Source organism: Engystomops pustulosus, chromosome 9 (assembly GCF_040894005.1).
Source record: "Engystomops pustulosus chromosome 9, aEngPut4.maternal, whole genome shotgun sequence".
NCBI lineage: Eukaryota > Metazoa > Chordata > Amphibia > Anura > Leptodactylidae > Engystomops > Engystomops pustulosus.
Window position 1 is genome coordinate 35,469,847 of NC_092419.1, and position 20,722 is coordinate 35,490,568.

At 39.9% G+C, this 20,722-nt stretch overlaps 1 protein-coding gene across 3 annotated transcripts in view; it reads right to left on the reverse strand.

Moving 5' to 3' along the window:
- Positions 1-5,635: 5,635 nt before the first annotated feature.
- ARHGEF6 (Rac/Cdc42 guanine nucleotide exchange factor 6) overlaps positions 5,636-20,722 on the reverse strand; it is a 91,550-nt gene continuing 76,463 nt past the window's right edge. For all 3 annotated transcript variants that reach the window (XM_072125313.1, XM_072125314.1, XM_072125315.1), the window contains 5 exons: positions 16,850-16,943; positions 15,367-15,456; positions 13,030-13,126; positions 9,567-9,621; positions 5,636-7,582 (listed from right to left, as the gene is read on the reverse strand). In XM_072125313.1, coding sequence (XP_071981414.1) covers positions 7,460-7,582; positions 9,567-9,621; positions 13,030-13,126; positions 15,367-15,456; positions 16,850-16,943 — 459 coding nt within the window. In that variant the 3' untranslated portion in view covers positions 5,636-7,459. The remainder of the gene's footprint in view (positions 7,583-9,566; positions 9,622-13,029; positions 13,127-15,366; positions 15,457-16,849; positions 16,944-20,722) is intronic.

A 20,722-nucleotide genomic window follows, 5' to 3' on the forward strand; every position in this document is an offset into this window, starting at 1 on the left:
AAAAAGCCAGAACATCCTGTAAAGGATTCCTTTGATAGTTTGTATACTTCAAAAGCATCTCTATAATGATATCTGTCCGCCTTAGGCATCCCAACATTTTCTAAATTCTTTAAGTCTTTATACTTTCTATGAACTTTATTACCCTTAAAAGTTTCATGAGGCTTTGAAACTATCTTGGATTCCTCTAATGTATCAAAACAAAATGATGCTTAGAAAATAATCTTGATAACACAGTCAGACCCTAAACAAACTGTGGGATTAGTTTGTAATTCCTTGCACCAAAACACTGTTGACGTGTGACCATGGCTTAACCAAAAAGTTGCGACCTTCTGGAATTTTGTGGTCATTCACTGAGCTTAAAAGGGAATAATGTCGGCAAGGCTGGGGACAACCTCTTAATGTGTTACTCTCTTCCACCTAGTCAGATGGCAAGGGTCATATACATTATCCTCTTTGCTGAACTGTTCCTCAAGGGGAAATTGTTGAATACCAAAAGCTAAAGAATAAAATTTGTGTTGCATGCTACCTAGTGCAGCTGCGCCGCAAAAGGGTTGCGTGTGACCCATTTGTGGTTCAGACACTTCCAAAATACCTGTGCAAGCAGTTTACACTAGAAAGAACATGCAAAGTCCCACAGAAAACCTTCTTGAGTTCCCCAAAATTTTGTTGGGTCGGTATTTCTTGGCTCACCAAATAAAATTTCAGAATGTCAGTCCAACACAACAGTTATTTTAGCTTGTCTGATTAGGGTGACCATACACATTAGGCTAAAGTAAGAACAAATTCATGAATTTTGGAAAGACCAGCCGACAAACTACTGCATATTGGACATTTATCTGAAATTTTAGCTTAACCCATCATTACTGAATATATAGATCAGGGTTAATGTCAATTAGATTGGACGTTCAATAGTCAAAGTTATTTTTTTGCCTAAACTTATTAAATACAATCTCTATGAGATACAATTGCAATGCTCACTGGTTACTTATGATGAAATGTATGTATAGACTAAAGGTCCCCATACACATAAGAGAACAATCATCCAAACCTCCATACTGTCTTATGTGTATGGAGGCCTCCCAATGGTGTATGGGCACCTTAAGAATTTTTGTATCTTTTATGCACATTATATCTATTTATAATTTCATTAAATAATGCTTACAAATAAAATTGTACAGTTTAAGTTATTATCACAATGTACATACAAATAAAAAAATAAATTCCTTTATGGAGTCTACTGTATTATGTTATTACACGGAAGCCAAGATCTGACCAAGGCTTTGTTCACATAAGCACCATTCTAGATTCTGTAAGAGATCCCAGTAGATTCTTCTAAATAATAAGGAGTTTGTCGGGATTCAGGTTAATAAAGGAGAATATTAGTCTATTCTTGGGACTCTCCATTTGGCCTGACTCTAGGAAGGTTGTCAGTAGATCCTCTTTTTTTTCTAAATGGGTGTGAACCCCCCCCCCCCCCATATGTCATGTATTTAGGTAGAGAGAACATGGCACACACCAGAATTAATTTTTATGATTTTATTTCAGTGAATATTTCACACAGCATAGCCTTCACCATGGTGTATGATCACAAGATATAAGTTATACAGATCGGAAATAGTTTATTACATCTCAACTTTTCTAAGATCTGGCCTGAAAATAGAAGGATATAGGGAAAAGATCAGACTAAAACCCAAACAACAAAATACAGTAAGATGCTATTTACAAAAAATGTCCAGGTACATTATGCATAAGATATAGAAATAGCATATTGTAATGATCAGGTTATAAAAAATGATGGGGGGGACGGACGGACTGACAATGTAATAATGTGTAGAACCAGAAACATATAGTTATGAATTAAAGTATCCCATCAGATAGTACCCATGAGTTGCATGAATTAGAGGGCAAAAGTTATAGAATATATCGTAGAAATAGGGGTTAAATAAAGATAGAGCATAATTTAGAGAAAGAATATAGTATGTAGGGGTAGATAGGACTGGTATACTCACTTAGCAGAGCGGAATGTATGGATATGGACAGGCAGCATGTGATCCGGCTTAAATGGAGTCAGTGGGGCACATTTACTAAGAGTCTGCCGGACACATTTTCGTCGGGTTTCCCGAGATTTCCGTTTTGCGCCGAATTGCCCCAGGATTTTGGCGCATGCGATCGGATTTTGGCGCATCGTCGCCGGCTTGCACGCAACAGAAATCGGGGGCAGGGCGTCGGGCAACCCGATGGATTCAGACAAACCGTGGAATTTAAAAAAGGATTTGTCTCGCAAGACCCGCACTCACATGCACCAGAAAGAAGCTGGTGAACTCCGGTGGACCTCAGGGCAGAAGCGACGGATGCAGGAACTCAGGCGCACGACCTTAGTGAATCGCGGCAGACCCGAATCCTCGTCGGACAACTCACCACGGGATCGCGACAGGACTGGGTATGTAAATGTGCCCCAGTGCGTCCATAGAGATGGTTTGTGCATGACCAGCAGTGAGGTAAAACGGTAGCCATAATAACTAGACGCTCCAAGACTGGGAGCCGCGATGTATAGTAGTAGTATGCGCCTTGTGTGGTTATAGGAACGGATCAGGACATATCGGGGAAGTTTTGAAGTATGAGAAGTAATATGTAAAGGGAGATTTGTCCATGGAAAAGGAGGTACAAATTCATTCTGGTCTGTGCCATGTTCTCTATATGGATTAAGGTGGACTGAGAATCCTACATTGAGCACCACCATCCAACTGTGTGCGGTCTCTATTGTTCTGCATGTCATATCCTGTAGGTATGTCAGAAGTTTTATACATAAGAAAAATCCCTTTAAGGAGAGAAGTGCAGTGTTGAGAAATACAAATTAATACTCAAATTATTTATAAAAGGAAATTTATTGAAAATGTCAAATAGCAATAAAAAAACACATTACAATGGGCAATACAGCTGTTTACAAGGTTAAAGCACGACAGAAAGGCGTAGTATTCACACATCCTGTAAACAGACCAATAGCAATACATACATTACTTCTATTACTATACCCATGGCTTACCTTCCGTCTTTGGATTCTAGTGCTTGCATAAATGGTTCTGTGGGAAAATCACTTTAAGTGATGTCCCATATTTGTCACTGGAGGAGACCACAGGCCTCCCGTAGCTTCTCTATACTTTAAAAGATAGCTCTGTCCCTCGGCTTGACCGCTAAGAAATAACAAATTTCTTCAACTAGCCAATGTTTTTGTAAGTAAATACTGATGTTACAGTGATGTCTCATTTAAATGGGTGAGGTCATCAAATTTTGTAGAACTGGGGACATGATGACCTACAAAAAAGGCATTAAATAGAGGTAATGGCCAAATCCTACACATTGTAAATAATGAGGGTAGGTCGAGGTAAGGATAGGCATTCTAAAAGGTGTTGATGAACTTTTTTTTTTAATTTGCTGGGGGTAAGAAGAGGCAAGTACACTTTATTATGTTACTACCTAGTATTTGGGAGCCAAATTTAAATTAATAATACAACTCATAAATGCTTTTAGATCGTATGTACACGAACATGAGCACTGGCCAGCGGCTATCTCATAACTCTATAGCCTTCTATTGGGCATGTTCATGATGCAGAGCATTCACCGTGAGGGCAGTGCCTTACCGCATCGGGAACTCGCCCAACTGCCCAAACCATAAAATATGGGGCAGGTTCTATTTCTTCCAGTCCATGTGGCAGGGGCAGTTATTTTCTATGGACATTGGTGGGGGTGAACGGAGCTCACCCTCCGATGTCAGATGGGCCGCAAACAATGGCAAAAAAACATGTGGACACCCAACCGTAAAGGGTGAATAGTAGACCTGGGGGGAAGCAACGGTTCCTAGTATCATAGATGACTATATTTGACTCTGATGCAGTGAGTGTGGGTCCCTGGTCAATGTTTAGTCCAGGAAATAAGGCCAAAAGGGTCTTTCCTAACAGTAGATAATCTACATTCTCCAGACAAACGTATGGAGGAACATGATCACGGCCCCATAGACATCTATAGCACCTGGTCAAGGTGCGGTGACAACACACTGTCTAACGGCACCGTGCCGGAGCACGGAAAAATATAGGACATATCTTGCCGTAATACGGCACCCGCCGCTCAGCTTTCGATGGGGCGCCACTCAGAATGTTGTCTTATCCAACAGTTCATACCGTTACTAAAAAATATTCTATTTTGTAATCCTTCCTGAATATAAGAAACGCCTTGGGGAGGCCGAGCATTCGATCCCTGTCTGCATCTGATACCTCACTTCATATCAGATGCAGACAGATGAATGACAAAGACTGAACAAGAGATCGGAAATCAGGAGGAGCACATTTTACTGTATGGGATAAGTTATTTGAGGACACAGAAACACGTTCATTTTATACAGAAATTGGTATTTTTAGCCGGTCTTAAGCGTGTTACACTCATATTAACCATTTAGGGAGAGAGGTTTTTTTATATTCCCGTAAAATAATAATATAACATATGGTGGTTAGATGATTACATAGAATAAGATTACATGTTTATTACTTAAGAACTTAAAGGTAAAATGTATTCACAGTCATCGGTTGCACATTGAACCTTATTGCATATAATGTGCAGCTATATAGAAGGAAACCTTCACAGCAATCTGGATGGAAAAAAACACAGCGCCAAAAAGCAACATGTATAGCATGATCACTACCACACAGGAAATATGAAATAAGAATAACAATGCTCCAAGCATCTACATGGAGACAATTGGCCTTCCAGGCCAACAACACAAACTTTCTTTGTTTATTATATGCACCAATTTTGATAACTGATACCCAATGTGTCTTAAGACTTGAATGGGAACCACTCACAGTTCAGCTTTCATTTGTTCATAACAGTATAGGAAGTTAAAGCTGAGCTTGGATTGGTTATTATGTGCAACAGAGCCAATATCAATAAATGACGCACGTTTCTTGACACCTGAATGGGACTCATCAGTATTGGCCATACAAAGCTGCAGACAGTGTTAGGTGTTAGTCCTAGAGATCTGTGTAACCATATGTGTGTCTCGTGAGTAGCAGAAAGATGGTGAAACATGTATTTAAATTCCAGGATTGTAACTGGATTTTGCAGCACTCAACTGCACTGGTATATGAGATCTCGTCACTATACTGCAAATCCAATCCCCTGAAAAACTGCTGTATTATTCAAACAGTATCTGCTAAAACAGAGGGAGGGACTGTGCGACAGTATCTCATACACGAGTGCTCCAGAGTGTTCGGAATCCAGCTACAATCCTGGAGTACAAAAGCATTTTTTATACTCCTAACAACACACTCAAAGATTAATAAGCCTAAAAGACTAATTTAAGATTAATTGGTTAAAAAAGATCTCCAGGATCAATAAATAACAACGTTTGCAGTTTTGTCGAGTCAAATTTGCTGACAGATTCCCTTGAATTTCATGTAATATAAACATTGTATGAAGGATTGTAAACTAAGCACACTGACATACTCTGGATCTGCTCTTCTTTAAGCTTCTTATGCTTTTGTTTTTAGGAAAAAAAGGCTTTAAATTATGCAGATGAGCCTGAGGGGCTCTAGTCTCCAGTAACACCTAAGGAGCCTGGAGCACCTCAGGTTCATTTGCATAATTTTAAAATCCTTTTTTCTGTAGAAACTGTGGCATAAGAAGCTAAAAGAAGAGTGGATCTTGGCAGAGGAGGCATACACCAGTATGTCAGTATGCTTCGTTTACAATCCTTTATCCTGGTGGTAGATTTCCTTTAAAACTTACACAAATCCCCTATTTACAGGGTGATAACAGGGTGCTCGACCACTTCACAAGAAATAGAAATGAATGCGCGTTATATATGAATGAATGAGGATTTAGTGCTATTAGATTGCTCAAAATGTGAGGGAAGTGAAAGAGGCATTGGTCATGCCTCCACACTACCTCCCGCTCACATTGTGCACCTCCATGTACCATTTTAATTGGGATTCCTGGGGTCCCAAGCAGTCTGATCCCCTATTAACCACAGTATCCTGTAGACAGAGGGTCTCCAAATATAGGAAAAAAATATGACTGCTTGCTCTGTAGATGAGGGGGGAAATATTATTTCGTAATGCCAAAAAAAGGTAGAAAGAGAGATTTCCATCAGTTCCCTTTTGGACTTTCAGTTAAAATTAACCACCAAACAATCACAAGTCACCTCTAATTTGGGGATTTTTTTAATAAATACTATAGTCTTTTTTCCTGAAATTCTTTACTCTTTGCTAGGCACAAAATGAATTCTCCAATTTTAAACAAAGGTCACTTTGAGAGTTTAGTAAAACTAAAAGTTCCCATTTCAAGACAGATGGTCAATGATACAAAATCTCTTGACATGAACGGGAACAGAAAGGGAGGAGCTTCTGCTAAAACCCAACTAAAAGCCCATTTTTAGGACAATATTTCTAATGAAAAGCTGGTGTATTGATATGTATTATAAGCTACAAACCAAGTTTTGTGTATGTTGGGTTTTCTTAATGCTATTTTTGTTATTTCTATGGCGCCAGTCACATATTGCTTGTGGAGGGAGACAATATTGCACTTTTGACTATAATACAACCAACCAAATATTGCTTTAAGTGCTATCAATACATGGAGGAATATCTAGAACACCAATGTGTTCCTAAATGAAGCTTATCCCAGCTATACATTAGCCGCCCCCCACTCACCCTGAGTACCCTATAACATGCTTACTGTGCATTAGGACATGACTCAAATCACATCTTGTCCATCCGGTCATGTGAATATGTTCAACACACAATGTAACTGGTCTCCAATCATCTGTATGTATCAATCATATGACATAATGACACTAGTGGCCCCATTGTTTGTCCATCATGCTGCATTAGATGTGGCTTTTCGATTACCGTTTCAGCCAATGAGAAGATTATTCTTCTCCTCTAAGAAAAAAAACCCTATTCTTTAAAGGCTGATTAAATAAAATGTGTAGTAACTCTATAACATTTCACTATGTCATTACCTGTTTTATATGTCAACATTTATAGTGCGACTTCATATACAGTGAAGGAAGCCACTGCCGCTGAGCGGCCAATCAAATAGTCCAGCTATTAATCCATTTCCATCTCACAGATGTTACCGATAGAAATGTGGTCTCATTCACTGTTAATAAAGTTTATTGAAGCCAGCACTCTCTTGTGGGAATATCTAAGAGTAATACATATGTGAATGATCACTCGCTGTCAATAGTCAGAAAACATAGAGTCCCCGTTTCAAAAATGAGACAACCCCTTTAAGAGATAAAAAAATCCAGCCTATAAAATGACTGCCTCATGGATTCCCGCCATGTGTGTATCTCTTCCTCACTGAACCCTCACATGCAGAAGGTTATATATGGCTGTGCACACTCATTGTCCTCCAAAGTCCTTACAGTAAGTGTCACTGCTGACATTACAAAGATAAGTGAGAACTAATGTGAGACGTCGTCACGTGACGTCTCGCTAGTTTGTTTCAACATTTTTCGGACCAACTTTTCCAATTCCTTTCTTGACTTTTGTTCTTCGTCCAAACTTTGCTTCATCCTTTTATTCTCCTGAAAATAAAGATAAGCAATAAATATGCTTAGACGGCAGCATCCAGCATTGATCGGTGTCAGAATGACTTTAGTCTTGATTGTGTGTAATCATAACTTTGTGCAGTCAGCAGCAGGACGATTATAAAAAAAAGATAGATTTAATGGTATATTGTAGGATTGAAGTTTTTTCAAGTGCACTGGAGGCGTGTCCTCACACAGCTGTGCTATATGAAGAGAACTGCTCCAGTGTCCCTCCCCTCTGCGACTGCTGTAGTAGCCAACCAGAAGACTGCTACATCTTTTGCTCTCCTGCACTATTCTCATGGGGGCAATAATCAGAAAGGAAGGGTATGTCTGGAGAATACATCAATGCAGAAAGATAAGAGCGCAGCAGTGTGAGGACAAACCCCTAGTGCACTTGGAGAATGCTTTACAGTTCTGCTGTTACTAACAACAATCAAAAGTATTATGAAGTCAATGGGGGAGATTTATCAAAAGTGTCAGAGCAGAACTGTTCTTCTTGCTTATGGCAACCAATCAGAGCTCAGCTTTCATTTATCCACAACTGTTTTTAAAATCAAAGGTGATCCCTGATTGGTCCCCCTCTACAGCAGATTTACCTCAGACACTTTTAATAAATCTCCCCCAATGTAAATAGTGTAAATCTGATGCTCCAAATTCATTTTTAGAGAAAAAAAAATCCTATTCAAAACTACCCTTTATTAAAAAAGCTAAAAGAATCAGCTCCCATTTTGGTGGACTTCTCCCATATCACATTATGTGCCCATTTACTGGAATTATATATATATATATGTGGTCATCCACAACTTTGAACCCTTCTATACGGACAATTCTATTGGATAAAACTATAGGCTGCAAAAAATGATCCCAGAAGGTTTCGCTTTACTCAGCTACTAAGCCACAAAAAGAGGAAGTCACCTGGGGCTCGAATAGAGAATAGGAACCCAGAAAAGCTACTCAGCTCAGGAAAACACTGATAAGAGCTATGAAACTTCAGAAAACCAATTCTGAGAAATGTATTCACTGCTCTCCATGGCACAGAACACGTGCCACTGATCGAGTGAGAAAAGGAAACAAAAATGAGTTACTACCGTCATCATTTACCATAATCTATGTCCCCGGAACACCCAAGTGGGGAATATTCTTCTACCTTCTCTGAGATCGAGACTGGATACAGGATATTGCATTTTTGTGACTTTAAATAGTGACTGATCTGATATTAAAGACCTACCATCTATGGATTAGGCTCCTTTCACACAACGTGTGCACACCAGGCCATAGCCTGGGCTAGCACATGGCAGTGCGATGGAGAGAAGGAGCGGTGAGCGCGGACCGACCATCTACTGATTAGGCTCCTTTCATATGACATGTGCTCAACCAGCAGTAGCCTAAGCAAGCACAGGGCAGTGCGATGGAGAGAAGGAGGGCTGACCTACCATCTATGGATTAAGCTCCTTTCACACAACGTATGCTCGACCGGCCGTGATTCAGGCAAGCACATGGCAGTGCGCTGGAAAGAAGGAGGGGTGAGGACTGACCTACCATCTATGGATTAGGTTCCTTTCACACAACTACGGCCGATGGAGCACATGCCAGCACACTGGAGGGTGGCAAGCCCATACTTACGGGGGAAGATTGAGCCTACTCTATCTTCTTTCACCCCGGTGCCGTGCCGGTGGTCAATACGTCCATCAAAAAGGGTGGATGTATTTTTTCCAATGAAAGGCGTGGAAACGTAAGCTACCTGTACCCCAACGGTATGACACGGGTTGCATACAGCTGTTTTCACACAATCGTGTGAAAGCGCCTTAGCCGTAGTTTGAACCCAGAATATTCTTTAAGAATGTTTTATGTTGAGACATGTTCTCAATTGAGTTCCAGTTTTGTTGATATGATTCAAAGATAGAAAGCCAGAGATTTGTCCTGTTATCTGAAGCTTAGAAAGTCTTGACAAAATATATATCTTCCCTGTCCATCATACCTGTTTTAATTCTTTAACTTCATCTCGCAAGGCATATACTGTGTCTACAAGACTCCTGCAAGGCAAACAGTGAAAATTAAAAGATACAAAAAGTAATTTTGTTCTATCAAATAAAACTTCCAGTGCAGCAAAAAAGTTGGCAAATTGGCTTGGCTGTGTGAAGCCGAAAAAAAAAAGCTCAATTGTAAAAACAATCAATACCAAATCAGCAGAAAATCAATATGCTGGCGTGTAGTACCTCAATAGACCTCTTTTAAAATCAGACTCTCTCACAACATCCATTGTTAATCTAAAAATACATTAAACAACATAAAGATACAAAAATCTACTGAAAGTAGAAGCTGGTGCTTCAGAAAAAGGCTTTCCTTGATACCTAAAGGGGGAGATTTACCAGAAGTTTTGAGGTAAAAATGTACTAGTAGCCCATGAAAACCAAATCAGAGCTCAGCTTTAATTTTAGAAACACCTGTGGGAAAATGAAAGCCAAGCTCTGATTGGTTGCCATGCACAACAGTTTCGCTCTCAGATACTACTGATAAGTCTCCCCATCATGTTAGTAGCAGTGCTCTTCAGAAAATATGAAGAGAAGATGAAAATACACAACATTACACATATCAATATAGAGAAATTAATCTAAGAAGGTAGTGCCAGATCCTTTATACAATGCGTTCCAACACGTTTTTAAAGGGAACCTGTCATCATGTATTCACCATTAAATCTAGGTTCCCACAGAGGTCTTCATACTATGCCCCATGTTTGTATAAAAATCCATAGCTAAGATATAGCTAAAAGCACTTTTAAAAATGGAGCTTCCTCATTGAGAAAGGGGGGGAATGAGAGGGTGGAGAAAGACCTGAAGGAGGGGGGATTGGGGAAGTCTAGGGAGACGTGGACTTTGTGTGTTACACTAAAAATAATTTCTGAGTAAGGGGGGAATTAAAGGAAATCTACCACTAGCTGGTAGACATTTTAAGCTACAAATACTGACCTACGCTCCACTTGATATTGATCCTGGCTTATAATTATATAACTTATAATTAGCAGCCCGGATTGCAGAGACACGATATCCAGCGCTCCGGGCTGCTAATTATGCACGCCTCCTAAGTGACATCACCTTCCACTCCAACATGGGAGAGGGAGGTGCGAGAGGCATGCATAATTAGGAGCCAGGACCGCTAGACATTGCGTCCAGGTTTTTTTTATTAGGTGACCCCAATGTGTCAAACTAGAAAAGGAAACTGCTGGGATCAACATCAAGAGGAGCGTAGGTAAGTATTTGTAGTTTAATATGTTTACCAGCTAGTGCTGAAGAAAAATGAGCTTCCTCATTCCCCTTCCCTCAGACTCTCTCTTCAGCTAGTCACACACAGCCAATGTCTCTTAACTCCTTCATTCCCCTCTCCAAAATGACTGAAAATAAAACCCTTGTGACACTCCTAGCAACTTTTTTAAAGATATTTTAGGAAGATCTGAGCTATACATTTTATACAAAAATAAAAGCATGTAGGAACCTGTCATCAGGTTTAATGATGAAAACCAAGTTCCCTTTAATATAATAGTTGACATAAACAGACCGTTAATTTTATTCACAGGTGAGTCTATATATACCGTATATGCTGGCGTATAAGACGACTGGGCGTATAAGACGACCCCCAACTTCTGCCCTAAAAATATAGAATTTGGTATATACTCACTGTATAAGACTACCCCTCTCCCAAATGAAAAAAAGTTTGCTTAAAACTTTGCAAAACAAACAAGAGAGCAAGTGCCTGGTGATCATAACTGTAAGCTGCGATATTAATGAAGATCCGACAGGCTTCTGTAAGTGCCGCCTGTGACCCCCAGCTCTGTGACGCCGACCGCTGTGACAGGGCGGCTGCATTAGCATACAGCGCGCCGCCTCGTCAGCCCGTACTAAGCCTCTTCTAATGACTGTGAGAGGCGGACTGCCGCGCATGCGCGGCGGTCCCAGGAAGCGGCTCTCTGCGCGCTGACGGGGAAAAAAAACACCTCACACAGTGCGGCCCCCGTATATCCGGCGTATAAGACGACCCCCCACTGTAGCCATTATTTTAAGGGGTTAAAAAGAAATCTTATACGCCAGTATATACAGTATATATATATATTAAAAGAAAAGACACCCATTTGGCTCAGAAACCTGTGCTTTCTACTGAATCCACTACAAGGAAGTTGCACTTATTGACGGCCATGAACACTGGAACACAGGAACATTGGAACCGTAGCTCCGATGCATTTTTGTATCTAAGGTCTAGAAGTTCACATAACACTTCCTGCTCCTCCTTCATCCTCTCCGGTTAGACACTGTTACATAATGCTTGGGAATAACAGCTCTAGATTAACCAATATGTTTCCAGCATAGACAGACAACTTTAATTGCCTGTTTGGGAAATAATTTGAAAACTCTCTCTCTACCCAAAATACATCTAGGTTACAGCCTCTTCAATATTTGAAGAAAAGGAACACATAAAACCTCAAAAATAAGATCTAGACTATTGTACTTTAAAATAAAGAAATGAAGCGGCACTGTGAAATCGGATTTAGATCCAAAAATAGGGTGCAAGCTTGTGGAGGTCTGACTCGAAGATCCCAAAGTTCCAATAAGCCAAGATAGAGAAGCAGCACTCCGTAACAAATAAGTGTTTATTTCACAAGTGGGAAGTGGGAGTGTATTTCCCACTTGTGAAATAAACACTTATTTGTTACGGAGTGCTGCTTCTCTACCTTGGCTTATTGGACAATTAAACCTGTCACCAGAAGTATGTGATGAACATCAGAGGAAGGGGTATTTTACCTCTAGATGCTTAAAGGACATTACCACCAAGATGAAGCATTGTACACCAAGAACACCGACATACAGGTGTGTGTCCCCTCTGGCCGGTTTCACTATTATTTAAGCTTCCTATGAAAAAAGGCTTTAATTTATTAATGATGCTAATAAACCTGAGGGGCTCCGGGCTCCATTAACACCTATGGAGTATGGAGCCCCTCAGACTCATTTGGATAATTTTAGAAACTTTTCTTTGAAAAAAAAAACAAAAAACAGGGTATTAAAAGATAAGAAAAGAACAGATCCTGCCAGATGAGGCACACACCAGCATGTAAGTTTATACTGGTGGTAGATGTCCCTTAAACAGTAAAGAAGGGCTACTTAAAAAAGCATGATGTTCAACGCATCCTTCTAATGATATAGAACTTCTTCTCTTCACTACATCCAGCTTGGATAGTATCCAAAAAAGGAGACCCCAAACAGGAACCCACAAGGTGCTACTCAAGCCTTAGAGTTGTTGTGTCTAACAAGACATTACAAGGCGGGAGCCATTTATTGCGTGTTTCATTCTGGCTCATTAATATTTGGTCTCCTAGCACATTACTTTGGAGAAGAGGACAACCTCTCAGGGGAATAGCATTCTTTCACAATCCTGTTTTCTCAATGGAAGCTTACTTTTCTTCAGTGGTCGTCTGTCCATTGCTCATGTCATCAATGATCCGACTTTCATCCTCGAGTAGCATGACCTGTGGAGCAGAATCTTTGCGGGAACCTGCAGAATAATAAGACATAGGCTCTTATAGAAGCAACCCTTCAGGGCAATCCTCTCAACAATGTCCTCCAGAGAAGACAAGAGTCTATTCACATCCCATTGAGTTTCTGATCACTTCAGCTCTCACGTTTTTTTTTTCTTTATTTTGCTGTATTTTCTAAATTCTATGTTATAAGCTGTCATTAAGAAGCCTTGAAGTGTGTACAGGCGGTCCCCTACTTAAGGACACCCGACTTACAGACAACCCATAGTTACAGACGGACCCCTCTGCCCACTGTGACCTCTAGTGAAGCTCTCTGGATGCTTTACTACAGTCCCAGACTGCAATGATCAGCTGTAAGGTGTCTGTAATGAAGCTTTATTGATAATTCTTGGTCCAATTACACCAAAAATTTTGAAACTCCAATTGTCACTGGGGCAAAAGAAAAAAAATTGTCTAGAACTTCCATTATAAAATATACAGTTTCGACTTACATACAAATTCAACTTAAGAACAAACCTCCAGACCCTATCTTGTATGTAACCCGGGGACTGCCTGTAGAGCAAAAACTATTGTGGAACAGACAATAGTTGCTGAATAGACAATGGAGAAATATTAAAAAAAAAAAAAAGTAATTTTTCATTTCTATTTCATAAAATGTTGACAAAACTGTAGTAGTAAAATAGCTGAAAGATGGTGTTTACTTCAGCATCCTACGCATCAATTTATTTTTGTGTTGGAAAGAATTGATGAAGATACTGCTGCGGGGTAAGCAGTATAATATAGTAATAGAGAAGAAATCTGCCCTCGTGTACTGCCCTCGCATGTAGCACTCAAAAAGTGACATTTTTGTGGCAAGAGTCTATTGATTTGGAGATATTCTTGTTTTGTAGCGCACACAGGAAGCAACAAGATTAACATCTCCAGCGTACAGATTTAGAAACTTTCTCTGATCACTTTTGACAAAGAATGAAGTAGATTTTTTTGTTTTTCGAAAAAACAAAAAAAAAATATTTTAAGGAAAGAAATAAGCTATTGACATAACAATTGTTTATAAAAATGTCTTGTGGTGTATGATTCCCTTTTTCTATTTTCTTGTTAAAAGGAAAAAAAAAATTTTTTACACTTTTTTTAATTTTTTTAATTTTTTTTAAAAGATCAAACAAATGCTACAGGAACATAACCAAAACAAGTCATACATTGACAGTGTTTCTAATAGGTGTGCTTGGCCTACAAAGGGATGAGTAGAATTAAGCCATGGTATAAAGTCTTTCGATTAAAAATAATTGCCATGCCTGTGGGACAACAATTTTTGTTGGGTTTAGTTACCTATTTTCTATATGGAGAAGTGAATGTGTTTGTCACTGATGAGCAACATTTCTGTTAGGTCTTCAGTTATTTTAAAGGCAAAAAACAGGAGTGGCTCAACAAACAGAACATGTACAAGTCTTTCCATTATAACTTACCTGTTCTGTGTGTTTGACCAATGGATTTGTCTCCAAAAAACTGAAGGAAATAACTGAAGACCTAATAAAGATGTGAACTGGGGCCAAAGATGAATGAAAAAAAAAAAAAATCAATTTTAACTTTCAATCCCAACATTGTTTTTTGTTACTTTTAGAGAAAGGTAATAGGGTATGTTTAGTTCTTGTGAAAAAAGGCAATAATCAGTAAATTGATGCTTTTGATCTTATGAACCTAAAACTGGATACCCTCGAAGACTGGGCAGCTCTCCAGATGTATCAGCAGATGATCCAGAGTTTTGAAGAAGAGAGCAAACTACAGGTGAGCTCTTCCTGTAATCCTGTTACTTCTACCATCCTGTAAATCTACCATCAGAGTCATGGATTATAAACCAAGTACACTTACATGTAGGTGTAGTTTTTTTTTTTACTTCTTATGCCCTTGATTTTTAAGAAAATATGCTTTAAAAACTATGTAAATTAGTCTGAGGGGGTCCAGGCTCCATTGAGCATGGAGACCCTCAGACTCATTTGCGTAATTTTTTAAGCCTTTTTGTGTAAAAAACAAAAACATAAAAAGCTAAAAGAAGAGTGGATCCTGACAGAGGGGGCACACACCAGCATGTAAGTGTACTTGGTTTATAATCCATAATCCTGATGGTACATGTCCTTTAAATTTAAAAAAAAAAAAAGTGTATTGCAGCGCAAAATACCCCTAAAGGAAATCAGAACCCAACCATCATTGAAATCACATACTCCTGAGACGGAAGGGGCTGCAGCCATGATTCAACATTTACCAGACGTAAGGTTTTGCTGAAAGCCGGCTCCAGTGCAATACGCCTCAATCACTTTGAGAATCTGAGCATCTTCTTCCAACGCTACCGTGCCTGTAAAGATAAGCATCATTACATATGCAAATTTACTTAAACTGACAACTTTAAATTGGAGAGATGAGATTCATTTTCTGACAGCCTGCACAAACTATAACACTGACTAATTTAATAGCAAGAATAGACTTCCCTTTAGGGGAGCCATGCAGGTTTACATACCATTGTACACTGTTGATGGAGCAGAATTAATCTGTTGGGGTTGTCCTTTTGAGCCTACAATGTGAACCGAGCCTTAGACCGCATTTTTTGGAGATGCAATGTGTTGCATCCCTCCCAAGCCTCCACTGTGTGTACGTTCTGGGAAGTCCATATAAGGACAACAGCATCACTGGGGAAACACCCTGAACATTGGCAGCATCCAATCACTGGCCGCTGCTGATGTTTACTCTTCTTCCCGCTCTCAGCGGGACGACGTATCCTACTTTATGTCCATTCAGTGGGATGCTTCCAAGACCTCCGTTATATAGACAGATTAGGGCATATTTACTTACCCACTCCTGTCGCGATCCAGCGGCACTTTCTCCATCGAGGTTTCGGGTCTTCCGGCGATTCACTAAGGTAGTACGCCAGATGTCCACTAGTTCGCCGGAGTTCACTATCCTATCCTGGGTGCAGGTAAGTGCGTGTCAAGCGGCATATTATATTAATTCTGTGTTTTTTCCGAATCCGCCGGGTTTTCCGTCGACCACGCCCCTGATTTCCGTTGCTTGCATGCCGGCGATGGGCTGATGCGCCACAATCCGATCGCGCGCGCCAAAAAAACAGGACAATTCAGGGAAAAACTGCGCAAATCAGTAATATTCGGGAAACCCGACGAAAAATAGCAATTCGGGCCCTAAGTAAATGACCGCCATCATGTTGTGAAACTAGACTTACTCTGCCCAATACTCCAGACAGGGAAAGTTTTAGGAAATGGAAAAGTGGACAAATCACCACAACAACAGGAAGTTGAGAAAAAAAACCCAACACCACAATAAACCAGTGAGTGGAGAGAGAGAGATAACAATTTGAAACCACTTCAGCTCCCAGTGGATGGAAGGTGAAGAGTTTATTCAGAGTTTATACATTGTGAATAAAAGCTTTTGAAATGACAAGACTAAATATGAGGTTAGGTTTGGGGGCTGAATGGTCACATGTACTGATATGTAACGCCAGGAATTTTGTTTCCAACAACTATAAAGAACATTGGAATCTCTGATACATTCCTTAAATTGTGAGTTTCTCTGTATTTTCTATAGGCATGTTATTAGAAAGTGTAGGGGTACAAAAGTGGAGCTAAGTAACACAAGGCCGTCCATTTATACACCGCTAAAAATGTTCTTTTTTTCCCATTAAATGAGAACTAGAAATCTTTAGTAAGAGAAAACAACATGACATAAGTGCAGCATACTTTTCCTAAAGGCAGAGTCGTCGTCTGATGCTTTCCTTTCAGGTTTTCGCTTTGGTAAAAATTTCTTGACATTTTTGGGGCTTTTACTGGAATCCTGCAAAAAAGGTTTCAAACAGACACTCAGTCTCCATTTATCCATTCAATGTGATGTGGTTAAGTGCTGAGACACAGAACACAAAAATGCAAAATCTGACAAGCAAGACAATGCTTTAAAGACGCTGCTTGACACGGGCGAGAAGCTTTAATATGTCTCCAAATCCTGGCAACCCTTCACAGTCCAGAGGATTTGTCTTGGTTTATGGAAATATCATTTAACTACAGAAAATTTCTAATATACTCTGTGCTTCTATTGTTCATAGATCTCTGCTTGCTGTCAATGTTAGGAACATTCTTGTAAACCTCTAAAGGCTTAAAGAAAATCTACCATCAGAATTCGTCACTATAAAGCAGGGTCAATTACTCATAGATCCAGCTACAATGATTGCAGTAATCTTCTTATATTTGTTATCCTTCCTTTTAAAATCTACTTTTAAAATGATGCTAATGAGCCTGAGGAGCTCTGGTGGGTCTTCTCAGAACCCCTCATTGATGTCTTTTCACAGAGGATGACGTTGACAGGGAAGGACATCGGAATGAAGCAGTGGGTGTAGCTAAAGAGCGGTGGGTAGCATTGATTATGCCCTGGAGCCGGAGCACAGAGAGTTTCTGGTAACACACCCCAGAGCACTTCAGACTGATTTGTATTTAATAAAAACCATTTATATATTGTGGGATCCTGAACGGAGGTGTGAATAAAACCATTTTACCTGGCTTGTTCAGGAGATGAGCAAAAAGAGGTTTGGGGGGCTTATTTGGCATGAAAGATTTCCTTTCAACCAACTAAAAGGAGTTATAAAATCATTCAGCATCAGGCTCTATGATGAATCTGGTGTTGTTAAAGACTTTATCTAACATTTGGTTAAGAACAGAAAATAAAAACCTATTTACCTTCCCAAGGCCATAAATGTTCAGCATGTTCAGTACAAGGTATGACAGTTCTAAGCACCATTAAAGGGAACCTGTCACCAGGGACCTCATTTTCACTAAGGACAGGTTATAGAAGCCCATTACACCTGCATTGTAAATGTTCCTTTCCGCTTTCTATAAGCATTTGCACTACAATATAATTGTGTGTTATAACTTACTTTGCACACTCACAGAATCCTCTGTGTAGTCCCAAGGATTGGGCTTTGGTTTGGATGCATTTCAAAAAGCAACATGTGACTTGTCTGTGCTGCAGACTGCTCAGCTCTTGGCCCCCACCTTTGTGCTCCTGTACAGCTCCTCCCACTGATATCAGCTCACCACCCTTTGAGCTCTGTGAAAGTGCAGCAGGGAGGAACTGTACAGGAGTGCAAAGGTGGGGGCTGAGAGCTGAGAGAGGAGTGAGCAGAAAAGACAAGTCACATGTTGTTTTTTGAAATGCATCCAAACCAAAGGACAGGCCCTGTGTCCTGTGAGGGTGCAAGATAAGTTATAACACACAATTATATTGTAGTGCAAATGCTTAGAGAAAGTAGAAAGGCAGATTTACAATGCAGATGTAATGGGCTTCTGTAACCTGTCTTTAGTGAAAATTAGGTCCCTGGTGACAAGTTCCCTTTAATATCAAAGACATTGTGGACCTGGGATATTATCAAAAGGACTGAAGAATCCTACATTCAATACAGACGGTCCCCTACTTAAGAACACTCGACTTACATACGACCCCTAGTTACAAACGGACCTCTGGATATTGGTAACTTATTGTACTTTAGTGCTAGGCTACAATAATCAGCTGTAACAGTTATCAAATGTGTCTGTAATGAAGCTTTAGTGTTAATATTGATTTGTATGACGACCCAACATTTTTAAAATCCAATTGTCACAGAGACCAAAAAAGTTCTGTCTGGGATTACAATGATAAAATATACAGTTCCGACTTACATACAAATTCAACTTAAAAACAAACCTACAGACCCTATCTTGTATGTAACCCGGGGACGGCCTGTAGTAGTATTCTATAGTAGCAATTCCCTTATTGTACGTTAATAATAGCAATGTTGCTTAGTAAATATTCCTAAAACATGCTGCAACGATGAAAGGAAACCCAGCAGACCATCAGCTGCTATTTATGGTGTTCTGCCTGCCAATGCAGATGCCACCCAACTCATCAAACCGTCTGTCTTCCAATAAATCTGATAGAAACCGCATGGATGTGAGAATCCCGACAGCCCTGGATCCTATTCTCATAATATATGAAACTGACCTTTAGATAAAAACCTATAATATATATTCCACAGTGGTTACAACAAGGATAGATGAAGTCAATCATTTTTCACAGCTCTATCCATAGTGAGCGCAGCAATGGCTTTCATATGTTCTCCTGGTCACCAGGAGTGATGTGGGCAGCAAGAATTAAAATAGCATTGTAAATGTCTACTTCTACCACATGACTTTTTATAGAGGTACTATCTTTGGATCATAGGATTAAAGGTCATGGTTTATGGGAGAGTAAGAAATAAGCATTTCCTGCGATGACTAGTGAATGCTAATAATAGAACTGATAGGTCATGACCATTCAACTTAGACTGGGGACTGATAGAAATAGTCATATAAGCAGTACAGGGTTGGCCCAGATCTACCAGCATCCATTCTCTGGCCAATCAGCTTTAAAACAGCTTCCCTACACTTTGCTGATTGGCCACTAAAAGACAGACACATCATCTAGGTTAACAGAAGTTTTTTTTCATGTATATATATGTATATGCATATATGTATATGCTGAGAGTATCCATAGAAATCCTGCATCAAGGCATAAGGCATCCTTCCCTGACCTCTGCTGAGCACACACTCAGGGGGGTTCCCAGTGACCTTACTGAGCATATAAGGACATTGACATCACTGGGGGAAACATGCTGAACACTCGCAGTCAGTCACTGGCTGCTACCGGTGTTCACTCCTCCTTCAGCTTTCAGGGGGAGGAACAGAAAGCATACAGTGGGATATGTCTTTACTCTCTGTTGAGTAATCTGCCTGACCAGGGTCGGCTCAAAGTTTCAGAAGGCCCATGGGCGACAAAACCCCAGTGGGCCCCTTTGCTGTGAACTCATGTGACGGCATTAAAAATTCAGAAACTAAAACAGTTCCCTAAAATATTCCCTAGTTTATTATACCAATCAGCCCACTCATGGTTATTTTATATAAAGCTCACCTCACCCTTTATGGATTCCTTATGTACAGCTCTACGTGGAGCGCCCCTCCCCCCCCCCCCCAACAGCTCTGGGCCCCGGCACTTGCCTAGGTATACCCAGTGCTGGCGACGGCCCCGAGATTGACGTATACCTATAATGGAGGGCAAAATGAGGTGTGAAAAATATCATTCCCTTATACTCCTGCACTTCTCCCTCTCTGGAAAGTTTACAGAAGGTGACTACTACCCATTTACTTTTTCTTTTTCTACTCCTGACCTGAGAAGTTATGCAGAAGGCAAAACGAAAAGGGTTATACAGGGATTACAATATTAATAATAATGATGATTATGTATCAAAGTCATGGATATGTTATCAAATTTATAGGGGGTCCAAAACCCAGGACTTACACAGAACAAATGTTTTCAGCAGTTGATACCTAGAGAATGGAACAGCTCCACTTTCTGTATAGTGGTCAGAACATGTTATGGCAGATCAGCTAATTTCACCTAAAGGAAATCTATCATTTGTTTTTATCCATTATGAAGCAAACATACTGATGCTGTAGATACACCGATTCAGAAACATATTTTAATTCCTGAACTGAGTGGTTTTGCTGACAAAAAAAATTATAAAATGCTTCTCCTCTTACCCTTATGCACTG